The sequence below is a fragment of the Ictidomys tridecemlineatus genome, chromosome 3, assembly GCF_052094955.1.
Source record: "Ictidomys tridecemlineatus isolate mIctTri1 chromosome 3, mIctTri1.hap1, whole genome shotgun sequence".
Taxonomy (NCBI): Eukaryota; Metazoa; Chordata; class Mammalia; order Rodentia; family Sciuridae; genus Ictidomys; species Ictidomys tridecemlineatus.
Window position 1 is genome coordinate 64267133 of NC_135479.1, and position 14815 is coordinate 64281947.

The 14815-nt window shown below is 41.7% G+C and overlaps 1 protein-coding gene and 1 pseudogene across 9 annotated transcripts in view; one reads left to right on the top strand and one right to left on the bottom strand.

Moving 5' to 3' along the window:
• LOC106145337 (zinc finger protein 699-like) overlaps window positions 1-9095 on the top strand; it is a 33985-nt gene extending 24890 nt beyond the window's left edge. For 8 of the 9 annotated variants that reach the window (XR_013436427.1, XR_013436428.1, XR_013436431.1 and 5 more), the window contains 4 exons: window positions 30-137; window positions 1637-1739; window positions 4582-4656; window positions 6593-9095. Coding sequence is in view for 3 of the 9 variants with exons in the window: in XM_078043071.1 (XP_077899197.1) it covers window positions 30-126 (97 nt within the window). In the remaining 6 variants the exon portion in view is untranslated. The remainder of the gene's footprint in view (window positions 1-29; window positions 138-1636; window positions 1740-4581; window positions 4657-6592) is intronic. The other variant, XM_078043072.1, reaches the window with a different exon arrangement.
• A 2279-nt stretch (window positions 9096-11374) lies between these two features.
• Window positions 11375-13464, bottom strand: LOC101970015 (transcription initiation factor TFIID subunit 3 pseudogene; annotated as a pseudogene).
• Between the last annotated feature and the right edge of the window lie 1351 nt (window positions 13465-14815).

Below are 14815 nucleotides of genomic sequence, written 5' to 3' on the forward strand. Positions count from 1 at the left end.
CTTAAACACCACCCATTTATTTCCCACAGATCTGGATACTGGGAAGTCCAAGGTCAGGGTTCTGGACATTTGATTCCTGGTGAGGATCCTCATCCTGGCTTGAAAATGGCTGCCTTCTTTCTTTGATCTCAAGTAGGGTATGTATTTGGTGGTGGTGGTGGTGGTGGTGGGTCAGTGAACAAACAACATAAGTGTGAATGCAGTCTGGTCTGTTTTCCTATTCCTATAAGGACATGTAGCCATCCTATCTCAAGAGGTTCACCGTAAATCTTCTTTAGATCTATTTTTTTTTGGGTGTTGGAGATTGAAACCAGGGCTCTTCACAAGCTAAGCATGTGTTCTGCCCCTGAACGACACCCCAGCCCTCCTCTAAGACTGTGACCTCCCAAAGGCCTTCCTTCCACATCCTCTGGGAGTTAGGGCTTCAATCTGTGAAGTTTTGAGAAGACACAAAGATCCTATCTGTAGCACTCCCTTCTCACATCCCCCAATTAGTCACTTGTTGAATTGTCTGGTAGTGAATCAAAAAAGAGGGTCTTCCCTGCCACCAGTCTCCCAGAATATGACTACTTAATGTAATATCAGTGTCAAAATGTTAAAACACAATTCTCATCTTGATGAGATCAATCAAGATTGTTTAATTCATAAATGAGGGTATTGGCAGAGGGAAAAAACTGTATCAGTGCAGGTTCAAGAGTCTAGGGTTTATTTGAATAGCATCAAAATAGACAGCTGTAAGTTCACCTAGATAACTTTACAAGACTGGCAGACTTAAAAACAGCTGCATTCTCTGAATAATCAGAGAATTAGAAACGCTGTGGATGACATGAAATTTATACACTTACACATCTTACAAATTTTGGAATATTTTTCTTAATACTCCAAATAATTAGCGTATTTATAGTCCCATGTTCCAGTGGTATATTCTGTTAGTTTATTGTTTCTCTTTTCACTTTGGTTTTTCATGTAGTCAACAGTAGTAGGTTTTAATTGTTTCTGCCATCTAAATGGAGCTATCAGAGAGTAGCTCAGTCAGTATAGGTTCAAGTGAGTCAAAGGTGGAGGGAGTTGAGGTCATAGTAATGAAGGGAGTATGCAGGGCTGTACTTGCTAAGATATCTGGTAATAAATATGAAGGGGACCAGTGGAGCATCCGAGCTGGAAAGTTGCACCATATGGCTTACATTTTAGACATACTCCAGCTGCTGTATAGAAAGGAGAACTATAGTAGTAGAAATCCGTTTGTAGTGTGTATCCTCTGTTTTCCAAAAGCAGATGTAATGTTTAAAATTGGAATGGAAGGGTAAATCAGGTAAGGAAATTCTTTTTGGGAGGTGAAGTGTTTGCTGTATTGTGGTTGCTTTGGTTTGGATATGGTTTCTCTCCCAAGGTCCATGTATTGAAAGTTGGTCCTCAGTGTGACATTATAGGAGGTGATGGATCTTCTAAGAGGTGGAGCCTATTAGAAGATGCTGAGGTCACCTGAGGGGTGCTTTTTTTGTGTGTGTGAGCAGCTTCTGAGGGCCCTGCCCTCAGAAGGAAAGAGTGGTCTCCTGAAGTGAGTTCTTACAAGGATGAGTTGTTACAAGAGCCTGAATGTGAACTCTAAATTGCCCTATGGTTTCCTATCTTGCAGTGTGATCTCTCCCTTTTATAGTCCTGCTCTTATGTGCCATGTGCCATGAAGTCTTCATCAGAGCCACAATGATGCCAGGCTATGCCCTCAAACCTCCAAAATGGTGAGCTAAGTAAACCTCTTTTCTTTATGGAATTACTCAGCCTCAAGTGTATTGTTGTAGTAATGAAAAATGAAGCTGATAGAGTCACACTAACACAAGGCTGAAGGTCCTGCTATTTCAACTCTTTTAGACTATTCTGATTAAAACCTTTTTCTCTTCACCAGAACCAGAGGCAGAAATCCATCTCTGTTTCTGTTGTCCGCTGGTCTTCTCCAGTCATCACTTCCTCTACAATCCCATGCTGTACAATCATCCTGCTCAGATGTCTCCTTGTTCATATGTAGAAAGCCACTGGCAAACCAGGAGTCTTTGCCCAGTGGATCCAGTGCAACTCAGCAATAATTTTCTGATCAAAAGTGTCAGAGTGAGGCAGGAGAAGATAAAGAAGGGTCTAAAAACTTGTTTAGAAGGGAAAGGCAGCCTTCAAAGGCATTCCAGTTCACCCCAAAGACAACCAATCATCTCAAGAAAAAGGAACACAGTGGCAGAAATGGAGCCCAGCCAGGTCCAAAGGGCATATCTTAAGGAAATAAGGAAGATATTTAAAGAAATAGAAAATTTAAGATGGGAAGCACTGGATTGTGTGGAGGTTGGACAAGACTACAGTCTGAGGATGAAGCTGCTCACGCACACAAAAAGCACATTCCAGGCAAAGACTTTACTTATGGGAAGTGTTTCACAGAGTGTCTTCCTTGACTCAGCATCACCTTGACACCATAAGACACACACAGAAGAGCAGGCCTACGTGTGCACTGAGTGTGGGCAAGGTTTTGGCAATGAGTCACACCTTGTTGCACATCAGAGGACACGTTCAGGGGTGAAGCTGTTTTAGTCAGCTTTTTTTTTTTTTTTTTTTTTTTTTTTTGCTGCTGTGACTGAAACATCTAACCAAAACAATTGTAAAGGAGGGCTGTGAACAAAATGGCAGCCCCAGTGCTCAGAGGTTGTCTTGCTTCTCCAAAGCTTTGGGATGGTGGTCTCGGCAGTCAGTCCTGGGGACTCAGTCTAGAGCTGAAGTTCCAGTAAGAACTAAAAAACGTTTGACACCACTTGCTTATGAACCCGAATGCAAAACAGAAAAGGAGTTTATAGAACATGCCTGGAAAGCAGGATTCCCCTAGAATGTTTCGAATGTCCCAGGCACGTATGTGGCCTGTGCAGCTGGTATCTTTGATGCTTATGTTCCTCCTGAGGGAAATGCTCAAATGTCATTTCTTTCAAAGGAAGGACTGAAACGGACAACTGAGCATTTGAATAAAAATGCAGAATCACAGTTGTCAATCCAGAACATAAAAGAAATTGATGCTAATTTTAAAACAAAGAACTTCCCTGAAAAAGCTAAGGATATTTTCATAGAAGCTCACCTTTGTCCAAGCAACTTGCACCATGACTAGCTTCAAGCCTTGGTAACTGAACACTGTTTTCTGGATGTGGTCTGTAATATCAAGTATAAGACTGTCTGCTGGGGCTTTGTGGAATCTTTAGAGCCGGCCCAGGTGCTTCAGGTTCACTGCTCAAGTAATGGTGAACCAAAGCAACATGTGTGGCCAGGTTACTGTACGCATGCACACACAAGGCCATCTATGATTGCATTAGGCAGTTGATATATGGAAAAGAAGGTGTGCTCAAGGTTGTCTTGGAGAATGCTGTGTTTGAAAAACACCTGGTGAACTCCTGTGGGAGCTGGAGAATGCATGCCAAGATTGGCCCCTCCATGGGTGCCCCCTATGCAGCCCATCCTTAAAATGGTGATGATTCCTGGCCCCCAGTTGGAACCATGGGGAAAATGTGAAGAGGCACAAAAAGAGGCCCATATGTCTCAGCTAGCCTGAGGACAAAAATGACTCTTGGGGTAAAGCATGGGTGATGATGCTACTGGAAGTTGTGAAGTCATCCATCTCCTTCTGACCACCCGTTTCCTCTTGCCCTGCTTGGATCTTTTCAGCAGATTCATCTTCACAACCATGTCAGGAGGTTGGCTAGTAGGCGTAGGCATGGACCCTTTTTCTTTTTAAAATCAGATGTCTAGCTTCTGAGTCTAGATGAAAGACAATATGTTTCAGTGAACAAACTCTGATATACTTTTTTTTTTCACAGCAGAGACTATGGGAACTAATAGGCAACATTCTTTTGTAATCATTGAGCAGAGATCAGAATTTTTGATATCAAAGTGTTGGATAAATTTTGTTATTGTGCCTTGTGTGGTGACACACATCTGTAAACCTGTGACTTGGGAGGCAAGAAGATTGTAAGTTTAAGGCCATCTGGGCAACTTAACAAGATCTTGTCTCAAAACAAAAAATAATGAAAAGGACTGGGGATGTAGCTCAATGGTAGAGCACCCATGGTTTCAGTTTTTTTTTTTTTTTGTGTGTGTGTGTGTGCGTTCTATACATTCCCCCAGTTGAGACTGGGAATAGGTCAACCTTTTAAGTGGAAAAGTGGAAGACAAGACTAGTTGTGAGTGATCTGACTTCCAGGAAATCCAGACTTGGGGGAATAATTAGTGTTTATAAAACAGGGTACTACTTGAGATGGTCTTTTTCTCATATAATGACTTACTGAATTAGCATTTGTACTTCATAGAAGAATATAAATCTAAAGAAGTCATTTTTTTCCTCAGTTTTTGGATTGTGTTCTTAATTAGTAGCTGCTTCTTGGTGTGGCCCCAGGAAGTTTGGCAGGAGGCAAGGGAGTTCATCATCAAGACGTGGTTCCCTAATTTCTATCACCTCCTAGAGATGGCAGCTATTCTTTCCAGCCCAGAATTGGGATAGTGAATGCACCAGAAAACAAACCTGTGTCAAATAAAACAGCCCCACCCCTCCTTTTTTTCTTTTAGCTTCAGTTGGGCTGTTAAGAGAAGGATGTGGGACTTCATAAGCTCTGTGTCCTGGATCATCTGAGTAATGACAAGGTAAAATCTCACTTGCCCAGGAAAAAAAAAAGCAAAAACAAAACCAAAAAATGAAAAGCAAACAAAAAAACCCAAACCTTGTAAAGGAGGAAAAGTTTATTTGGGAGCTTATGGTTTCAGAGGTCTCAGTCCATAGACAGCTGGCTTCATTCCTCGGGGCTCGAGGTGAGGCTGAACATCATGGCAGAAGAGTGTGGTGGAGGGAAGTGGCTCCCATGATGATTAGGAAGCAGAGAGACTCCACTTGCTAGATACAAAATACGTACCCCAAAAGGATGCCCCCACTGACCCACCTCCTCTAGCCACACCATATGTGCTTCAGTTACTTCTCAGTTAATCCTATAAGGGGATTAATTCACTGATTGGGTTAAGGCTGTCACAACCTAATCATTTCTCCTCTAAAACTTTTTGCATTGTTTCATACTTGAGCTTCTGGAGGACATATCACATTCAAATCATAACAAGCCCTTTGTGTGCAAAGAGTATGGGTGAGGCTTCAGCAAGAATGCAGATCTCCTCAGACATAAGAGGACACACTCAAGGGGAGAAGCCTTTTGTGTGCAAGAAGTGTGGGCAAGTGTATACCAGTGAGTCAAGGTATACCTTGCTGTGCATGAGAACACACTTAGGAGAGAAACCTTATGGGTGCCGGAAGTGTGGGTGAAGGTTTAGGGATAAGTCATATTAAAATAAGCACTTGAAGACACTCTGGGGAGAAGCCTTTTGTGTGCAAGGAGTGTGGGAGAGTCTACACCCATAAGTCAAACTTCACTTTGCTTGAGAGAACACATTGAGAGAGAGGCTACATGGAAGTCAGGAGGGCAGACAAACCTTTAGCAATCAGTCACACCTTGTTAGAAATCAGAGGACACACTCAGATGAGAAGCCTTTTGTATGCCAGCATTGTGGGCAGAGTTTTAGTTTGGAGGAAAATCTCCTTAGACACCAGAGGACACAGTCTGGGGAGAAGCCCTTTGTGATGAAAGTGGGCAAGGATTTATCTAGAAGTCCAACCTTGTGAAACACCAGGGGACACGCTCAGGGGAGAAATGTTTTGTGAGCAATGTGTTGGTAACCCTATGGCAGTAATTCAAGCCACATCATACACTAAAGAACATGCTCAGGAGAGTTGCCTTATGTGTGCCCGGAGTGTGAGCAAAGGTTTAACAGCAAGTCCACCTATAATAAGCACTTGAAGGCACACTTAATCAGAGGAGCGTTTTTTTGTGCAAGGAGTGTGTTGTTGCTTCAGCTTGAAGTCATATCTCACTATACACCAGAAGACTCACTCAAGGGAATAACTGCTTCATTACAAAGCTGTAGCTGATATATAGATCACTTGTTCATGGGTCTATCCTGAAGGTAAAACAGACCTACACTGCTACAGACAATTTAAATGTGACTCAAGCCTCCCCAAGCAATTCTAAGAGGTCAAGGATTGGAGAACAGAGGTGCCAGGTGAGGTGAGGGAATTACCTGACTTCATGGGGAAATATGGTCTCTTTCTTACTGAGAACAAACAATCTTTAAAACTTTTGCTAGAATAAAAAACAGAACAAAACTAAACTAACAACAACAACAAAAACAGAGAGAAGACCCAAATGAAATCAGAGAAAATACTCAAAAGATCATTAGGGACATTATCACGAATAAGAAACCCACAAACGGAAAACCTAGAAGAAATGGATAAATTCTTGGACACATATAATGTAGCATGATATATTTTTTCTATCCCTTCACTTTGTGTTTTTACCAGGCAGTATCTCATTGGCTTTTATTAATTTTTTATTTTTAATCCATTTGTCTAGTCTATATCTTTAGGTTGGGGGGTTTAGTGTTCACATTCAAGATTATTACTAATAGGTAACAATGTACTGCATTCTGTTTTCACTTATTTTGCATATCCTTGGTTCCTTCATTCTTTTCATTGAGCCAGGAAGAAACAAGTCAATGATGAGCAACAGAATAGAATATGAAAATATCTTTCTACAAAGAAAAGCCCAGGAACAGATGGTTTTGCTGCTGAATTACATCGAACTTTTAAGAAGAAGAAGTAATATCAGTTCTTCAAGAAAATTGACTGGCCCTCCAGATTCAAGAGTTGACTCCTTCAGACTCATTCTAGAACAACATTACTGTGATTTCAAAACCAGGTGTTATGGTTTAGTATGAGGTGACCCCCAAAACTTGTGTGAGATAATACAGAGGTGAAGTGATTAGGTTATCAGAGACATAACCTAATCAGTGGATTTATTCACTGATATGGATTACCTGGGTGGTAAACATAGGCAGATAAGGTGTGGCTAGGGGAAGTAGGTCACTGAGGGCATGATTTTGGGATTTATATTTTGCCCCCAGTGAGCAGACCTCTCTTTCTGTTTCCTGGTTGCCATGCCCTGAGCTGCTGTCCTCCACCATACTCTTCTGCCCTGATGTTCAGTCTCATGTTGGGCTCAGAGCTATGGAGTAAACCGACCATGGATTGAACCTAGAAACCTTGAAACAAAATAACTTCTTCTGTTAGTGTCTATGAATAAATTACTGTTTATACACATTTAAATAGTTCTATATATGTTTATATGTGTTCTGTAAATATATATCTTTGTATATGTACATATGTGTAAACACGGCTTCTTTTGTTGAGGAGGCCATACAGGTCTCAGCCTAGCTCTGAAGACCTAAGAGACATCTCAGTAGAAGTGTTCCAGAAGTGTGGGTGAAGGTTTAGGGATAAGTCATATTATAATAAGCACTTGAAGATACTCTGGGGAGGAGCCTTTTGTGTGCAAGGAGTGTGGGAGAGCCTACAAAGTCAAACTTCACTTTGCTTGAGAGAACAAGTAGTACCACCTATTAGGGATCCCCTTTCATGATACCCCCTTGAATATTCCAAATATATCCTCATCCAGATGGACAGTTCTGGGAAGAGAAGCCAGTTCCCCACCCACATTTGCACTTGAGACTGCTTAAAAGGAACCATTCTGGTGTTTGCCCTCAGCCAAATACCACCTATAACAGGTAATGAAGCATAATATCTGTTGGCCAGAAAGTCTGGCTTACTGAAAACAAACCCATGTTTTTGGTGTTCCTACAAAAAAGTAGAAGAAGCAGCTAAGGCACCTGGATCCCTTGTTGTCTCTAATCAAGGTCATATTCAGGTCTGCTAGGTAGTTAGGGTTTTCTAGGTCCATCAAGGGATGACAAGAATCAGTTTTCCTAGGAATGTTTGGCCTTCAGAATTTGGGATCTTTTCCCAGGCCCTGAGATAGCTTCAGACAATCACAGAGCAGTCAGTCATGCAGAGCTCTCCCTCCAGTTTGGTGCTGTCTTAACTCATGCATGTTCTTAGTGCCTTCAGCATGACCCAAGGGCTCAGAATTGGGTAATGTACAACCAAGCTAATATTCTCCTGCTGTACACATCCACATGGGAAACCCACTGTATGGGACCACCATGGATGTTTCAAAGACTTTTTTTTAAAAACCCTGATCAATAGTTTGGGGAAGTGAAGTAGGGTCCTTATTGAGAATGACAGGACTTGGGTTGGTCCTGGTAAAAGGGTACTGCCTAGTGTATTGCCAACAGATGAAGGCATCCCTAAGGCTCAGGTAAGGGACTCTTCTAGAATTTGCTACCAGTATTCCATGAGGGGCCTTGCTGCACCCTGGTATGAATGGAGGAATGTGGTCATGTCAGATTGTATGTGTTTTCCTTGGGTTATATTTATATCACATATGTACACAACTATGAATTTATATATTTCTTAATAAATTGATGTTTTTATATGTACATTTACTTATATGTTAGAAAGATACATTTGTTTCTCCATGCATGCATGATTCCATAATAAAGTGTATTGATGGCCTTTCTTGTAATTGCTATGTTAAAACACTCCAGACTGCCAAGGAAAGGTATATATGTACATGAGTTAATCTCTCAATTTTAATCTATACATTTTTATCTGGTTGTATGTATGCTTATTATGTTCCTAAATGTATCTTTGCATATAGATTTATATAAAAATTTATACAACATTTATATGAATATTTATGATTTTTGTGGAGACCAGTGAGGTTTCAGCTGAGAGACACCTCTAAACTTTGCAGCGCTGTTAAAGTTTCTGGACTGACTATGTTCTTGGCCTATACCCAGTTATCACCTTGTATGTGCAGTTTGCCTCCTTCCCCACATCATTTTTGCCACGTGCTCCTTGCCCAATAAGTTGTGTCTGAATTAGCCACACTTATCATCTATCTGCTTGTGGGGATAGGCTCAGTACTCTTCCTCTCATCTGGAATTATATTTGATTGTTCAATGATCAAATATAATTCCAGAAAAATTTTGGTGGAGGGGATTTTCTTGGTAAAAACTTGTTAAACCTCTGTGTAGCCTAAGAATATGGAAAACACGTACAAATAAACCTGCTTTGGCTTACTGAACCCATCTCTTGTTTTCAGTGGTCCTCCAGAAGGTAGAGGAGGAGACTAAAACATCTGGTTCCCAGGTGTATGTACTCGAGGTCATTTACAGGTCCACCAATCAGGCAGGGCTTTTTAGATCCAGCAAAGGGTAGACCTCTGGCTTGCTCAGGAATTTGTAGCTTTCAGTAACTGGGTCCTATTCCTGGGCCCACAGAAATCTCCAAATGTATACATTTAGTCCAATCCTCACAGGGCTGTGCAAGTAGCCTGCTGGCATCTTAACTCAAGCATATTTCCATTGCTTTCAGTGCAACCTGAGGGCTCAGAGTGCTGATGTTTGACTTGGGGAAGAGTTCCCCTACCACATTCCCATGGGTGTCATGTCAAATGGGATACCCAAGGTTGTTCCCAAATTGGGTTAACCTAGAGCCACAGTTTTATATGCAGGGTCCAATGGGTGTCAGTCTCTGACTCTCTGTCTCTCTTTCTCTCTCTCTGTCTCTCTCTTCCTTTAATGGAACCTACCCATCTTTTGCATAAAAGTCAAAGAAATATATAAAAACAAAACAGATAAGCAAAACCATTTCAAATCATAAACCCTAGATTTAAATTGCTTCGTTTTCCTTACAACTGCTAGTGTCCTCCCCCCCCCCCCACAATGTTTTGGACACTGCACAGATCCATTTAGCCCAAAGAAAGTTACTGTGAACTATGGCTCTTTTACTCTAATCTTTGCTTACATAGAGCTGTAATTACAGACAAGGCCGAAATCACAGTGGATTTAAGAGGAAGTCAGAATTAAAACACAATGCAAAATTAAAAACTACTTCATAGACATTTATTATTTACATTAGGGTTTTTTTTTTAGTATAAAGAGCTTTTATACAAATTAATAAAATGTACAAGCAGTGAGAAGAGGTTTCAGTTTAAAGGGCAAAATTAGAACATTAGCAACAGAGATATTAAAAATATGTTAAACATGATATAGCAATTTGTATACGGGGTAAAGTTGGGAGTTCATAACCCACTTGAATCAAACTGTGAAAGATGATGTATTAAGAACTGTGTAATGTTTTGAACGACCAACAATAAAAAAAAATATGTTAAACAAAACATATTGGACGCCTGTAGTCCCAGGGACTTGAGAGGCTGAGACAGGAGGATCACGAGTTCAAAGACAGCCTCAGCAAAAGCGAGGTGCTAAATAACTCAGTGAGATCCTGTCTCTAAATAAAATACAAAAATAGGCCTGGGGTTGTGGCTCATGGTTGAGTGCCCCTGAGTTCAATCCCCAATGCCCCCCACCCCCCAAAACATAAGGTATTTTACAAAAGCCGGAACACTTTACATGTTAATTTAGAACAGATGAGCCTGGGCACCCAAGGAATTTTCAGGAAGCAGGTTTATTTGTACTTCTGTATTCTTAGGCTACACAGAGGTTTCATAAGTTTTTACCAAGAAGACAGAATAGTAACTTTTGTATAGCAAAAGGTTTGATGGCAGACTTGGCTTTTAAAAGAAAGAGGAACCTGGTCTTTACAAGTAAGAAGAAGCTTCAAACCACATTGAGCTGTTTGCAGAGAGCTCCTGTGAAATCCTGTTGACAGTGTTTGTAAAATCTTGCTGACAAGAAGCTTAATTGTGAGGAAGGTTCCTGGAGAAGCTTAATTATGACTTTGGTAGAGGGGTTTTTCTGGTAGCTGCATCAATGTTAGCAATAAAAATGGGGTTTGGGGGGAAGGCTTCATCTATTCTCATCACAAAAATGTGATGGAGTTATTATTATTAAGGGAAAGGAAAACTGTATACAGACTAATGATAACATCCTTCAATTATAGTCAAGGTAGTCTACCCATTATCATCTAATACCTTAATCAGAAGGCCCTGGAGGTAATGAAGAAAATCAAAAGGGAGGATGTATGGTATTTGTTTTTTAAATTAATAATACTTGTCACTGGTAATTGAAAAATGGAGGTGGGCAGCTCTTAGGACATGCCTCTGCTAGGGTTTTTGTCAATCACACCACCATGGAATCATAGGCCAGTGGATTTCGGAAGAGAAAATCCAGAGTGGATGGAGTGTTCCTGTCTTCAGTCCTCCCAAATGCACTGTCCACATGGACTCAGGGGAGACGTGATGCAGAGCCACACCAGCTCCCCTCTAGAGGTGCCAGGGAAGAGGCCCAAGCTGACACTGCTTACTCCCGCTCACGTGGAGATGTCAGGGTGCTCAGTGCTTCTTTCTTCTTGCTGGAACACATCAGGTTGAGTCATTATTCCAACACAGGCTCCGTGGTACTAGTCCTCATGGCCGGTCATTGGACTCCCATCAGGATGGTTACATCAGGACAGATCCAGATCTGAGTGCCCCACTCATCTGGGATCACTCAAGTGCTGCCTTAGTCATCAGTCACCACACTCCGCACAGGGGCTTTGGAGCTTCCAGCTCCAGGGATGGCAGGGGATGGAGATGGCATCAGAACTGGTAATGCTCTGACCTGGGAGAGCAATGGCAGTGTCCGGGCTGTAGGGCTTGCTTGCAAGGGTATGGAGGCTGGCGTTGGCAGTGGGGACTTTAGATCTTTTCAGAGAATGGACTGACTTAGCCTTGGGGCAGGAACCACTCTGCTGTTGACAATCTTGTCTTGGTCAGAGCCAACTCTCAGAGTCAGTCTGGGGATAACTGGACTTGTGGTGGAAACAACTGGTTCCCTTTTTATGTTTTTTTCTGCTTGCTTCTTTTGTTTTCTCTCTTCTCTCTCACCTCTCTCTCCCCTTCCTTCTACTTTCTTCCCTTTCTTTCTCTTTTTGTCTTTTTTTTAGTTTTTAAAAAATCTTTTCTTTCTCTTTAGGCTTTTCTTTCTCCACAGTTGTTTTTGGAGCACTTGTGACAAGGAAGGCAGCATGAGTGGGACCCATACTTAGTGGGGCTGACTTGGGCGGTCATTTCTTTTGGGGGCAATACCATCAGTTTTGGTGGATCCTTCATCTTTTCTTCTTTACCTTTAATTTTCTCTTTTTCTCTCTTATCTTTATTGCCTTTTTCTCTACTTTTCTTCTTATCTTTGTGCTTCTCTTTCTCCTTCCTCACAGTTTTATCTTTCAATCTCATGTTTGCATCTGCGTCTTCTCATTCTTTTGTTTTAAACTTACAGGCCCTCTCCTTAGCTTTCTGCTTTTTTGTCTTTTTTTTTTTTCAATTTAGTCTTCTGTTCTTTTATCAGCTTCTTTACCTCCATGGATGAAGGCCGCTTGGTTTTCTCATACACATTGTGGAGTGGTTTAGAAGTGGGAGGAGAAAACTGAAGGAGAAGCGATGGAAGGAAAGGTGGGAGGCATACTGAAACATCTTCCCAGTTTCGCCTTCAGTGTAAGGCATTCATTGTCTATATCAGTTATCTGGACTGTGGCAGTGTAGATCCCACTCATGCTGCCTTCCTTGTCTCCTGAAAGTAGCAACGGAGTGGATCCTGACTTTGTGAAATTGTTTGAATGAGTGAAACCTTTTGGAGTGCTGTATTCCAAACCTGAAATTCTCTTAGGGATTGTTTGGAATTCTGATCCAGAATAAAATCTGAAAGGATTCGGCTCCCATTCAACACAGACTTGTGCAATCGCAGTATCAATGTGATCATTTTATGTGTTAGGACGGCCTTTCTTGGCTGAGTCCCATTGTTCAGCATCAAGGGGAGACTATTTGTTCCACCTGGAATATCTCTTTACTATTTTTTTCACTTATTGTAGCTGAAGTAGTCCTATTTGGTGTTTTAGGTCTGATAGATGCTTAGGGAATATGAGACATAATCTTGGGGCTTTTGAGGATCTTAGAACATCCAGGTGATTTCTTTCTTTGGATATAGTTTTTGGTGACTGAATAGTACTTTCAACCGTTGCTGGTGACTGGTTAGTTTTAGGTTATTCAGTCTTCTGTCCTGGAGATCTAGTTTTAGTTGTAATTGACTTTGTTTCTTGTTGAGAGCCACAGCCGAAGGGGCCCCAGCAAACTTCCAGTTGCCAGCTGATGATTGGCTCACAGCAGCCCCAGCAAACTTCCAGCTGCCAGCTGATTGGCTCCTCTGTGGTGATGCTCATTGGGCTGTTTCCCCGCCCTTTCAGACCATGGAGCTGCTCATTGGGGGACTCTTTTGGCTCCGCCCATGTGACCCAGCCAATCGGCCTCAAGAGCAGAAGGAGTGGGGGGGTTGAGAGGCTCATGGGAAGCTGGTGGTGGCAGTTGGGCTCTGAGGGAATTCCTGAAGAGCTCCTGTGATGCAGTGTGTGTTCTAAAAATAAAGTTTGTTTCTCCTTGATAAGTGGCTCGTGAATTGTGCCCAGCCAGACTACGGCATTTAGCTGGAAGTTTGCTGGGGCTGCTGTGAGCCAATCATCAGCTGGCAGCTGGAAGTTTGCTGAGGCCCCTTTGGCTGTGGATCTCAACAGTTTCTAATGACTTTGCTGGTGGTATTTGTTATTTTGCGACTGGAGCAAACATTGGTGGCTCTGGTGTTAGAGTTGTGAGGTCTGTACACTCCTGTACATGGACAGGAGAAAACATTGGTGGGATCTTTGTGTGTTTATTGAGTTGAGTGGTTCTCAAACTTTCAATAATACTACATTTAGGGTGTCTCCTTTAGTGCTTAACAGTTGTGTTTGCTTCATTGCAAGAATTTCTTCAGGTTTAAGATTGTCCAAGAGTCTTACCCCCAAATTTTCATAATTAATAATTTTCTCCTTCCCTAATTCATCAATCTTCTTTTAAGGGTACGTGCATGGTTTCTGCTTGGTGTACCCCATCAGTGGGTACCTGCTCTTCTTCTTGAGAAGACATGATAGGTGGCATGTATTCAGGAATGTATTTTCTTTCTTCTGCATCTTTACTTCCAGGTTGAAGAAACTGAAGTACATTGTTCTTGCTAATAGGAAATGAAGGGATTTGATGTGCAAAAGGGATAGGTTCAATATTATGAATGTAGTATTCTAGTTCATGTAGATTTTAGTCCCAAGAATTAGAAAACAACCAACATCATCCAAAATTGGATCTGTTTGACCATCTCAAAGCCCCAGTAGTATGGAGTATGCCAGTTGGAGAGCTGACATTTTTCTCAATGAGATCTTTTACCAACAACTGCATGCTACAGAACTGTAAAACTTGACAGAGGAACTCTACCACCACTGACTAGAATTGCTTGGCAGAATGCTAGAGGAGAGACAGCACCAACTTTCAAGCCCAAGAAAAATGACATGCAAGCCTGCCTCCCCATACTGTCTTCTGCATGACAGACTTTTCTTCTTTGTAAGCCCTTAGTGGGCCAATAAAAGGTGAGTGTTGTCCTGCTTGGGTGGAAGTAGAACTTCCTCCATGAGGAAGAAGGACTGTGAGAAAGACTCTATTGACACAAATCAAAGTGTAGACTGAATAACTGGGACTGATGGTGGGGTATCTTGCGCAGGGCCAGTCAAAAGTGAGCCTCACGTAGGGATTTGGAGCAACCAAGAATTGGAAAAGAACACTGAAGACAAAATGGAAGGAGCAAGGCATTTAATTAATCTCCAGATTGAAGGAGGATGGGTGGTCCATAAAAAATTTAGAAGGATGTAGGATCTGCAGATGTTAAGATGGCAGGCTAAGAAGTTCCAGAAGTCTAGCCTAAGCCATGAATAGAGGGTCTGGAACCTTTTGGACCTCATAGACTTTAAAGTCTCCATATCCTTAGTTCTTGGGAACTCAGGTGGTTTAAA